Source organism: Adelges cooleyi, unplaced genomic scaffold (assembly GCF_023614345.1).
Source record: "Adelges cooleyi isolate 19-005CV unplaced genomic scaffold, UGA_ACOO_1.1 ACOO_flye_CR_arks_rails_tigmint_CR_PRNA_30, whole genome shotgun sequence".
Classification (NCBI taxonomy): Eukaryota; Metazoa; Arthropoda; class Insecta; order Hemiptera; family Adelgidae; genus Adelges; species Adelges cooleyi.
Window position 1 is genome coordinate 1486530 of NW_026095971.1, and position 13650 is coordinate 1500179.

The 13650-nt window shown below is 35.4% G+C and overlaps 1 protein-coding gene across 1 annotated transcript in view; it reads left to right on the plus strand.

Annotated features, from left to right (window-relative positions):
- Positions 1-3154: 3154 nt before the first annotated feature.
- Positions 3155-13650, plus strand: part of LOC126838376 (transmembrane protein 132E) — a 46379-nt gene continuing 35883 nt past the window's right edge. The window contains exon 1 of the mRNA XM_050572740.1: positions 3155-3549. Coding sequence (XP_050428697.1) covers positions 3507-3549 — 43 coding nt within the window. The 5' untranslated portion in view covers positions 3155-3506. The remainder of the gene's footprint in view (positions 3550-13650) is intronic.

Below are 13650 nucleotides of genomic sequence, written 5' to 3' on the forward strand. Positions count from 1 at the left end.
TCTTTTTTAAGCAAAATGCATCATTATTCTATCCATGGCACCGATCTAGTCAACAAAAAATACATCGGATAACATTGCGAAATGTTTAGCTATAAAATTAAATAAATTACTTTGGACACTAAATATAAATTAAAATAATTCTAAGGTAAGAGATTGGTTGTCAAAAATTTAATAGATATATTTAATTCAAAAATAACTACGTTGTTAAATAAATATTGAAATTACTGTAGTACAGTATCTATTATATTTTCGTAACAGTTCTATATGATCAACATTTAAGTAAAGCTTGTACTTCGTAAGTGCCAAAAAATGTTTAATGTATTTTTGAAATATTATTTTGTACGAACACACGTTAAAATTATTAATGATTTTTTAGCTCTTAAAAACATGATTTTATTTCTTTAGCATTTGTTTTTTCAACTAATTTTATAACGATTTTGAATTGAATTATTATTTTACAATATATTAAAATTTAGTATACTTACATATTTGCATGTGTGTGTATTATAAATATAAAATAAATAAGAAAATATGCAGTCATGACTGTGTATACTTAACCATAAAAAATGATGGTGTATGCTTAGCTGATAAATGGTTTTTTTTAATACAAATAGGTATTGTCTGTGAGTGCTGAACGTTTCTTAGGTGAATGGCGTTTCATTGACAAGAAGAAGGTCCGCCGGAAATTACATTACATCATAAAACAGCGACCAATATTTGTACTGGTAAATCCGCCCACAACGGTCACCGACAAAACAGTTAATGCCTATTGGACATGTAAGTCATGATACATTATCACTACTGCTACGGCAAGCATAAACGAACCAGGCTTTCATGCAAAACACATTATTCCAATCGATATTGAACCGCAAGAAGTACTTAACATAAACTTAAAAAATACATTCAAGGCCACGTGCGAGTATTGCTAACAAAAATAAATTAGCGTTACATAATAATAATCAATGATGATATTCTGGTATTTTATTAATAAGTCAGGAATGATTTTGTGCGCCTGTTCGGCAAAACGATTAACGTAAACCGCGTTAAAAGCATTCTCGGTTGACCTTTAAGGAACCGCTTAAACACCTGACGGTAAAACACCAAACCGTGCTATGATGTATTTAAAGTTTAAACCAATGCCGTCGCTATGATGGGTAGTTTGTGTGTGTTAACCCTCGGTAAACATTTGGCCGCAACAAAGAACAACAATAGGGTACGGAGTAGCCGTAAAATATTTTCCGAGCCCAATGCGTTAATCAAACACCTTTCTGACATTTACATACTTAAAAAAACAATAAAGACGTGTATTAAATAATATTATGTGCACAGGCCATCGTGTCTGTACACCGTATATACCTACTATACGCATAAATGTAGGTGTAAGGCTGTAAGATTTGTGTGGTAAAAAAAGAGAAAAGAAAAAGTATTAGACTTTCTGAGTATCTGAGAGTTTTTTTTTTATACACACATATTTGGATAGAATCACACTTGTAATGCAGTCGTTACTTCAGCAGAAATTAATCTGAATATATTGAAAACGTACCGTCTCGTCGTCTTGTCTTATACATATTATATGATGTGTTTGCCGTGTGTCTTATCATCGCCTTTTGATCTTTTGTACCGGAAACTTTTGCCTATCTCTTTATACAACGAATCCGGGCTTATACGTACTTAATATGAATGTTCACGATTATTTACTTCTACATTTGTGTTTTTAGTTGATCATTAAGCTAATTACACGAAAGATTGAACATTATATAACTTACTATCAATGTTCGTTAGTTTTAGTAGATGTAGGATATTTTTGTAATGACAAATTAAATTTAGGCAAAACACAAGGAGTACCTAATAAGTAAACTACTTAAATTTTAAAAATTATAAATTAAATAATATTAAATTTAGTTTCAACGAACTTAATGAAATAAGTATACATAATAACTCGCCTGACTTAGAATATATAATATATATTAATATATTTTTAATACAATATATATTATATATACTAAAAAAAAAGTTTTTGCCCCCGAAGTATGCAATTTGATTAGCATCGTTCCATTAGATTTATAATTTATAAATTAGTGCAATGTTAGAGTGGTAAATTAACGTAGTAGTTATAATATTAGAAAAGGACTTGCAGATCCATAGAAATGCCAAAATTATTTATTACACAAAAAACAAAGTTTTTAATGAGTTCAAGTATTTATATTGTGCTGTACAAGACTGAAAGGTATTATTTTAATTCTTGTCCAGTGGAGGACGGACATTAAAACTTTCTGATTGGTCTAATTAGCCATTTGTCTCGACGATATGTTTTTTCTAGTATGCTCTTTAGCCCGTTCAAAGTCTTAGATATGCTGGAAAACCGTCACTTACGCTTCCCAGCAAACTTAAAAAAATTGTGTTTATTTTGATAAATAGTGTTGTATGCGTTTCTGGCAAAATTAAAATTAATTTGTAGTGGGACGTGAGATGTTTTGGTGTTTTTGCGGTAGTAGAGCTTCGTGGTCGCGAATACCCGTTGTAGTCTCTTTTTGCGGAAATACCGCGGATTTTTGTTACGCCTAAACCATCCCTTTTCCCCGTCCGGCAAAGGCGCAGACGGCTTTTGTGGTAACCCCACCGTAACCGCGGTTGTCAATATTTGGGGTTTTTTTTTTTTATAATAAATTTTGTGTCCCCCGAGATTCGGCGTGGCTAATCGACGGGACGTTTAGACCGTCGATCGGCTAGTAGTCCGCAGGTACCCTCTCCGACATCCAATTGTGCGTGTAGGTACCCGGTTTGGCGCGTTTCTCTGATCGGCCGGGGCTAAGGGACCGAGGTGAATGGGGAAGGGTCGGTTGATGAGTACCGCGATGGGGGAGGCGACGTGTACAAGATGAAGACAACGAAGATGGGAAAAAAATGAGTCGGCGGTAGTCTTATATATTATTATAGAGCGAAAAAAAAAAAAAGAAATAATAGCGCCGCGAGCATCGCTACGTATATAGGTATATATAATATATATATGTACGCACTCTCTCGGGTCAATACTTGATTTCGAAGGGAGCAGCGGCGGCGGGTCCGACTGTATATACCGAACGCACGCACGCACGCACACGGCAAACCAACGGCTGCCGACCGCTCTGCAACCGCGCGGCAGTGTGTAAAACGGGCCGGTACCGCGAGCACCGTGTTCATCGCGTTCCGTTCGATATCTCTTTCAAAACCAAAAAAAGAGGACTACCGGAAAAGCGCGAGTGTATGTGTTTTTCAATCGTCGGCAATCGAGTATTGTGAGTATAACATGACGTTTTCGGTCGCTGTCGGTCCGACCCGGCGTTGTCACAGGCCGCCGTGTAAGCCGGCGTAATTTATTCGGTGAAATTTGTTTTTTTTTTAAATAATCAAACGAAACCATCGAAATTTCCGCAATTATCGTTCGACGAATCTCGTAATATTATCTATCATATTTACATTTACCTGCGAAAAAACTATTGAAAAAAACTACCGGACTTAGCGAGAAGATGGGACCGATATTCGTACTACTACAGCTGATCCTGATCATCGGTAAGTGTGATTAATCGTAAACGATCCTCCGGGCTATCATTAAAACTGTACAAGTCGTTAAATCCAAAAGACTGGGACGGTTTTTTCAAGAGATTCTTAAATTAATCACGAGTTCAAAATATCATCTTAAACTATTTTGTTGACTCAATCCAATAAGTAATAATATTAGTGCAAATAGACAGAAGTTTGAGAAGCTTAGACGTTCCAAATCGACTTCGAGCTCTAATAAAAAGGCAACCCTAGCGATGTACAAGTAGCCCGCCCAGTGATTTTCTTACTAGAATTTTGTGGAGCTTGAATGATTTACTGTGGGTTTAATCTGCACAAGCTTTCCCCATATGCGCTAATAGAAAAGATTACATTAACTTACCGGCTTTTTAGTAAGTTAATTTTATAACAAATACTATAACTATATTTTTAACGCTTTTATTTAAACCGTTTTAATCTATCCCACTTTTTTAGTATATTACAAAGCGTGGCGCCGCGCCGCCCTGACATAAATTCGGATAATCGATTGGGTTTGAGATTTTCTATTATTTCCATAGATATTCAGTACTTTATAGTTTTTAAAAAAACTACATCTCTCTCTGCCGTTATGTATTCGGCGTCCCCTTTGGTTACTATTAATAATTTTTTTTTTCATCTCAATAAACACTTGACCCAGTCCGTTTACGAATGTTGAATATCGCCCGTCGTGCACGCAATCTATGTATGTGTTGTTATTTAAAAAAAAATTATACATCGGCCCTTGTAGGTGTGCGGGACAAATGCATAGGAATTTCGTCACGGCCACCCTTTACTCGGATACGATCGAGAAAATACCTATAGATCCCGGGCATCTCGCCGGGATACAATCGTGGATTCATGTACAATAATTGAATAATATATGGTAGTCTTGCTTTATGTTTAACAATCACAACGTCCGGGTATCTGACATCAATACCGGAAATAACATTTCGAATGGCTTGTGCGGAGGACTCGACCTTTCGACTACGTTATTAAAACTCAATGTGTTACCTACTAGTTCTGATTGTTTGCGTGCTCCAGGTTACGTAGACCTTAAGTTAGGGTAGTTTATGCGATACGGGCAAGACTATAAGGGACAATCACACGTACACACGCCAGGGCATGTGCTCGAAGGGAATGTCACAATCCTTTTGATATTAAAACGAATATAATAATATTAATATTATTGCTGTCGTGGATAAGGAATACTGCGGCGGCAGTATAAGCCCACAAGGTAAAGTTTTCAGTTTATATCGTTTTTATTGCAGGGTGGTATACTAGTTTTTTTTTTCGCCAACCGAGTTTATTAAAAAAAAAAAAGTCATTCTCTTACAACGATAACAACGACTCCGCTTTCATTTATTATTCAAAACGACCGAGTTCGTTGGTTCGGTTTAACTATCTAGGTCTGTGCCGAAATCACCGAAGATTGTATTATAAAAGTTTTACAAGAAACGAAAACCCTGCGAACTTTTTAAACTTTTTCTCTGAACGCGATAAATAATGGTTATCTAGTATTAGTTGTAATAACAACGTGTCAGCACAGCCTATTCAATTATTTTCTGTAAATTGTTTTTCCTTCGTTATGTAAATACTGGAAGGCATGTCGCAGGAATTGATGTGTTTTTGTTGGGTTCAGCCCAACAAAAAAAACCAAAAACACGATAAAAATGTCATCTACGGCTGTAGTAACAGCGAAAACGTCGGTGTTACTATATATATATATATTGAATAATATATATATTTTTTTTAATTAATGGAAATGGATGACGCTTGTCTAGAGTAGAAAGCTAATCGAAGGGGTGACCGTTAACGTCAGTCGTCTATATGGTCAGTGGAGGATGGCCAATTATTATCCTCTCAACCCTACAATAGGGGAGACTGAAGAGTGTTGTACTTATTGTGTCCCTCGTGCCTTTCTCTAACGTAGTTTGATTTTATGGCCCGAGAGGACTCCGGGGACACAACCATTTGATATTTCGCCCAAGTCATAACTATTACAGCAGCCCAAAGGCTTTCAGTCTCCGGTTTTCTACTTTCGAATTAAGAGTTTATTAATATTTTATACTTCTGATTTTCGATTTCGGTTATTTGATTAGTGATTACTAACCAGTGCTGGGTCAGCAAACAACAGCATGTCTTGGCGGCGGCCGGCGCCCAGAATAGGTTGCGATTACTCGTTGTTGTCTCTTGTATCCGTTGTTTTTTATGTCGGATTCGAAAATAACCAACCGTTGTACTAACTGCTTGTGTACAATTACTTTGATAATTCCTTCCTTATGAGTAAAAACGAGGTATTTTAGCGGTAGATGGCTCGTCTGTGCGTCGTCGTTTCAGATGTTCTCGAACAAATGTTTGAAAATAATTTGTATGGCACTATAAAATAAAATTTCATTCATTATATCGATGTGTAATCACTAATCAGTAATTCAGTAAATTTAGTAACAGAGTTATTTCGATAGACGTTAAAATACGACCGAGTGGTAATCGATTGTTGTGTAATCTTATAACGCTGAAAGCACAAGTGTAAGAATATTCACCAACCCATATCCGGTTTACACTAGAGCACCCAATAATAATTTCAGCCATTGGGTTAACGGCGACGACGCCTTTGGACATCACGTGCGATACAACAACAAACGTTCTATGAATACCAGCTATACAAAGCCGGATTACAATTTCGCTATACTACATGTTTGTGTGTGCGTGTAGGACTTTTTTATTTCATTACTTCCGTGCGCTCATTTTCCTCTGTTAGTTTTACAAATCACGTTCTACAGGAGATGTTGGCGCTGGGAACGACCTCTTTGAAATCCAATTTAAAAATAAATTCCTTGGGTTCGCTCAATTATTATTCGTAGAACCTTGTTCACGGCGTCTATGGGAATCGAGAAAATGTCCAAAGGATAAATTAAATTTCGGTAATAAAAAAAAAAAATAATAATAAAATATTACTATTATTAACGCTAATTAATTTGTAACACATTAAAAAAAAAAATTAATAACAAAATGTTATATTATAGGTAAACTAATTTACAACGATCTTGCCATAAGATTCAAAATACTTTGGTTTTGTATTAAATCCGAATTAGGTGCTTTAATTCTTGTATAACCTCAACAAATTTTATGTAATTTATGAGTGTGTTAAATTACGAGATTTGTTTTTAAGTATATGACAGATCTTTTTCACAAATTGTATAAGTACTAAAAAAAATTGATCAGCAACTGTTGATCACAGGTCCGTTAGACCTCCGAGTCATTTGGAAAATTAAGGTTTCTAGACAGACCACTCCATTCTTGTTCAAATGTAAATGTTGTTTAATGCAAATAATGAGAATAATGCATACACATCATATATAATTATTAAATGTGTGATCTTTTGGAAATATAATCAAAACTTTGTCATTAGTATTAGATTTCCTGTTAAAAACATGAAGTAATAATATTGATGATAGTTTTTATAAAAAAATTATAATTCTCAATGAAATTTAATTAAAATAAATAAAAAATAAATTATTGCTTATTTTTATACATTTTTGACTGTCGTACTTCGTACAAGTGGCTGGTGGCAATTGAAAGAAATTCAAGTGCTCGTGTAACACGCAGGACGTGAAATAGAAACTCGAGTAGTTTTTAAAACGTTCCTTAAACAACACCTACGTACCTATATGTATATATAAATATACATTTAAAATATTGGCCTGTATACTTTACACATGCGCCCTGAGCCCACGTGTGATAATTACCGCAAACCTAATCGGGAAGCTGTTATTAGTTCGTACTTCATAGACGGTTAAAATATATACACTTCTTCCGTTTTGATACGGACGTTGAAGCTCATTTAGAGTGTAACAATAATAATAATAAATAATTAAGTTTAATAATATGTAACTAATGTACATCTACAGTATGGAGTTAAATTGAACATTGTCGCCGTCGCTTGTCGGTAAAATATATTCCCCTTAGGTCCTAGATGTTCTACAACAACAGTATATATGTGGCCAGTATAATGGGTCAAGGTAGGTGCATGCGATGGGGAAATAGAATTTTCGGCTGTCGTGTTTTATATTCTCCGACTTCTACGTTCCTTTGTTTTCTCGAACAAAACCAAATGTGAACGGGCGGCCTAAATGCGACCAGAACGTGTAGACTACTCCCGGAAGACTTCGCAAAAGCATTCATGATATATTACTCATAAGACCACTCAAAGCTTTCCGCAAAGCACGATATTAGTTTACCCTCCAAAATTGTACCGTAGACCTAACAAAAATGTATTTTGCCCAAGACCTTTTCTCAAATTTCTCAAAAGAACCAAAATAATAATTTCCTTTATAACTTTGATGCGAAACTGAAAAGGTATTGTTTTTACAATGACGTGTTTTTATTTTTTCAACAGGTACCAGAAAAATATTTTTTTTTCATCATATTTTAAGTAACAACGGCCAACAAATATTATTGAGACGATCAACTCTAATCGTACCCACCTAATACTAAAAATTTAGTTTGGATGGGAATGTTCGAAGTTGACCAAAATTCGAATTTTAGTCCCAACCATAATTTTAGCATAATACATGAAGTAACATACACAATACTCTTGATACATTCGATCAAATCAAATAATTATTATTTTATCACTTTTAATAGTTACTAATTACATAGGTTTTAAGCTTTAGTAGTTGTGGTCTTTGGTTATTGTTTAGGTACGTTAGTACATATTCCAATCGTTTTACTTTCATTCGTGCGCATTTCATTTCTTTATTGAACAGTTGAGCAGTACACATTTCCCACAATTTATTCGTGATCCCTGTTCAGAGCGTGTATATAAATCCCGAGATGTCATCGTCCAATTTGTAACCAACCGCGCGCCACGCTACCCGGGGGGTAAAATACTGAATTGAACGACAAGTATATAATATACAACAATAATAGACTCTCTTATGCGCACCTTGTTCCCTCATATTTTTATTCGTAAACGTGCGGGGAAAAAAACTTAAGTTAAAAACGAGTGAACAACATAATAAAAAGTCCAAAGGAGCGTCTCAGACAAACGCAGTACTATCTAGGAGATGGAATTATTAATAGCTACTATAACATTACCATTTTTGTGTATGAGACTAATGTACATAAAATACAAATATAGGCCGTGGTGGTATGTAATATTCAAACGGCCAGTAATTTATTATCCAACGTTTTTAGAAACCTCTGGTCCATGAAAATAATGCTCTGGTGTGTATGAGTTTGTTTTTTAACGGAAGTCAAGGACTCTGATAAAAAAAAGACGATAGAATGTATTATAAAGCAATATTTTTTTCATATACTTAATTAATAAAATCAATAAAATAATAATACTTTAATTTTAGCGTGATTATTAAGTGTAATAGTATGGTTGTAAAACTATACATCCAGCCCAACTAAATTATCAATGTATAGGTACCTATATCGATGTATATTCAATGACGTTAGGTTATTATCGTAGGTTTATATTGGGTGTTGATAATATTATTATTATTTTCTTACGCTATTGATCTTCAAACAATAGACTTAATTAACAATTTTGGCAATTGACTCGAAAACACACTATACTGGTAAATAACGTACCTCGTCTAAAGTTGAGTCACGCCTAGGTTTTTTTTTATTATTTCCTGTACAACTGATGACATTATTAATTATTTTTCGTCTACGCTCTACACCATAGCCGTTCATTTGGTGGCCGGTATTTTGTTTTTCAAAACGTGTTTATCATTTAAAGTTTTTTTTTAGTATAAAAAAATCAACTAGCTGTGACAGGTCGGTCCATATATGGGTAAGTTTTCTGGACGACTTGCAATGTCGATAATAATAAAACTGTTATCGCATCCAGATCATACGCATTCCCGTGGGAAACTATTAAAAACTGGCCGACTGCGGAGTGGTGCGACAGTCCGGGAAGTGTTGAAATTCAATTCTGAAAACACTCATTTGTCATACTTCTTAAGTAAAAAAAAACTACCTAAGAAAAAATATCGCGCACGAATGACATTCGACAGTCTTATTGGTTGATTCGCTAGCCCAAAACGATCACATACATGAATATCATTACCAACGATCCATTAGTAATGAATGATGTATTTGAGTCTATATATGCACTCACACGCTATTAACGACTTACGCACGTCTTTGGACTTAAAAAATAATAAATTATTTTTACTAAGATGCACTTTCAACGTCTATCACACTCGCGTTTTACTATAATATATTATAATATTAGCTTTCCTAAAAATACAATCGGTCCAAAAGTGCCCCATTACCGAACCGCAATGGTCGTGTGAACTCATCAATCCTTTTCTAATCGGTCGGTGGCGTGGGACAACAGCTGTGTCCCGAAAGAGCAAATGCCTGTATAACATTAAATGAACATCTTTTCGAATCGATCATGGTTACTCAGCCGGGTCCATACCGGCTGTAATTAAGTCTTGATCAACCCTACGACAACTTTTAGTCTAAAATTACATAAAACGTCACTATAGTTTTTAATAAAACAGATTAATCATTATTTGGTTCGTTTTGGATAACAATAAAATGTCATACAAAGAGTCATGTAAAAGTTTTTATTTTGAAAATCTAAAAATTACTGAACTGTTGTACAGTTAACTATTTTAAAGTATGCTCGGTGTAATTAACTGGTACTAATATTATAGATATGTTTTTTAAAATGTATGTAATCATTCATATTATAAGGGACTTAATTTTAATTCTGGAAAACGGCAACTGTACACAAATTTTGTAATGATAAAAAATATATTTTTACGAAAAAATCGTACTGAGATCTTAAAGGATCGAGTAAGTACATTAAAAAACACAAGAATCTTGGCATGTCCTTACAACTGTAAGAAGAAATATTTTATACATATCAGATATCGACACCAAGCCGAAATATGACCTGTAAATGGTACTTTCCTTTTATAATATATATTATCCAACCGGATAGACATTATTAATCATTATATGTTAGGTTAGGCACATCTAGATAGAAAAAAAACGCTGCCGAACGATCCGATCAGATATAATTATACACTTCATTATAGTATACACGATTAATGGTTCGAAACATGCTGTCAGATCTCAGAACTATAAGTCCATTTTAATCATATGAAACGATTTGGTAATTACGGGGTTAAAAGTTAAACTACTGTAATGTGGTGTACTCAAAATAAAAATAAGAAAAAGTCTAACATTATTTTATCCGGGCCGATGGCGTTTCATTGGAGCGTTGTCTACTTGTGTTTTTCTAGTGTCTTAATGAGTAATGAGATCCACGTTTTTGGATGATATTCAAGTATTTTTTATGTTCTTCTATTGAAATATTCTAAAACGGTTTTAATGGCCATAGACACTTTGAAATGTCTATTAGTAGTTAACGACCGGCGTCCTTTTACTATCTAAAACTTAAGTTCTAAATTAAAGTGTATAAAAGGTCGTCGCGGTCGAGTCTCTACTATATGCCTCGTGCCTATATCGTTACCGTGCATAGGTTATGCTGACCCGTAAGGGGTTGTTTCCCGAATTCCCAGCACAATAGTCACGTGTTGCGGGTTTTCAGCTGCTAAACCTACGAACGTGTGATTAATATTAGATATTTGGATATTGTAAACGCGCACAGTCATTATTGGACGGTGTCTGAAATATTCTAATCGCCAACACGCCTTACGCATAATAATGACATGTCATTTATTAAGCGCACATGCCGGGGAAGATCATCAATTTTTATCTAGTTCCTCGAGTATATTAGACACGCTATTCTTACCGCAAGTGTCAATGCTCTCGTACACTATTGAAGTTGCACAATTTTTTTTTTTAAATAGTTCTTTCGGGCATAGGAGTCGACGTCAACGATCGGCCGCCAATGGACATCTATCCATTATACATGCATCGTAAAGCGCATGAGCATCGTCATTAACGCAAGTATCTAATTATGTGCCGTTATTTTGTTTCGAGACTACTGGCTTTTTCCCGCATTTTATTTCGATCCATAAAAGACAATAAGTCGATTGCCGCCGCGACCGCTGGCGACGACGACCGATGTGACAGGTGATGCACATCAATAACATCCATACGAGACCGTTTTTTACACAGAGACTGCAGCCGTTCAGCGCGCGGTTCGATTGTTTCCGATCCACGGCCATTATATGATGTTGTGTGCTCGTTCTTGAACTCGGCACTCGAAAAGTGAGTCGCCGTGTGTTCGTTGTGAATACCTATATTTGCTCTTTGGTCTCTGAACATAATAAAAAACGCATCTCACACTGACAAGACGGCGACGTACGGCTGGTCGTTCCCTGCAAAACCCAATGGTAGTCGTCTGCGTTTCTTTTCATTACAATAGAGCGAAAAGTAGCGAAGACAACGAGGTTATCAACCCGGGATTTTATATTCGAAAATGACAAAGAGATAGTTTTTTGACCACCAATACGCAATATTGGACGCAACGGTAAGTGTTGCAAGCACAAAACCTCGGGGGAACACCGCAAGTTTCTGAAGAGAAGACCAATAGTAGCGCACGGTAAATATTGCAAATGCGAGAAGAATGGAGCATGATTGTAAAAGTTAAGCGTTTGTATGCTTTTGACTCTTCTATTTAGAGGAAAATCACACTATCATTGGTGTAGGCCTATGGCTTGTAAACGACGTATAAAACGCATTTTATTACAAAGTGACGACCGTTTGAATCGATAATGGTTAATATAAAATACATATGTATATGAGCCCAGAGGATGTGGGTTAAAGCGCATTAACCCTTTTGGCTGGATGCACCCCTGGGTATAATCAAGAGATAGTCGTTGTACTTTCGCTGTACTTAAATTGTAATACAGTGACGGAATAAAATATATATAAAATTATTATTACTTAGGGAATATATCAAGCCCGGCGCTGTACGGGTGTCCGTTAACAGTCGTAGAGGTCAGGCCGTCCGTTATTTATAAGCGACGAGAGACGAACCCCCGTCATAATAATTCATACGCCTCTGGTGGTAGCAGCCGCCAAGTGTGTTCATGTACAAGTTTTCAAAGTATATGTGTTGGGATGTGTGTGTATACTTTATAGTTACACACGGTTATAAATTATTTTTTAATAGCCGGATTACGTTTTCTCGGCCGGCGGAAAACGCATCGTGCGTCGGTTAATTCCGGACGATTCGAAATGGGGAATAAAACTAGCAGTCACGTTGCAAACAAAATATCTCGCAAATTGATTTATTTCGAACACAGTAATTCAGTCAGTTATGTCTGGCTGCTGTATGCGTCGTTGTCCGGCATTTAAAAATATCACCGAACTGATATTAGCGCGGGACGTTTGCGCCAAAATGTGCAAAGTGACGTAGATTACGAGATCGGCCTGTTAACATCAATTTAATAATTATAATTTAAGTATAATAATTCATAATTTTTTTTATAATTACGTCAGTTCAGGTCCAAATTTGTTTTTGCCTTTGCGCTTCTCTGTCTTTCTACAAAATAAAAAATTGAGTAATTGCGTTTTTGGCCAATAACGGGTAGGTATACCTCTATTCACAGTGTTGTTATATTTAATGTATACATGGCGTGTTATTGTGTATACGACCGTCATAATATTATTATGCGGCGCCGCCACGCCGGTAGCCGCCATACCGAATCGGTTAAGTGAAAAAAAAAACCAGTTTACTACATCACATGTACATCAAACTCGTATTTTTTAATAAATGCTTAATTCCATGGTTCGATCCTTCGAGTAATTAACCGTGTATTGTTTTATTGACTACGGGCTGCGGGGTATTCTATTGGCTCAGTGCGTGGGTATATACAATAGATACATAATATAGTAGTATCAGTATATCGTATAACCCCCGCATTTCGCTTCAAGTATCCTGTACGGACATAACACCATTATAAAGATGAAATTACATATCAAGAACTCATTTCCGGCTAATAAAATGATTTATCATATTATACATTTTATTTCCAAGATAAGTCGCAATATATTATGATTTTTCCTGTTTGTTTTTGCTGCAGTGAATGCTAATACTTTCATGTAAATTTGTTAACAATCCGACCCTTTGAGACTAATATAGTGTATTATACT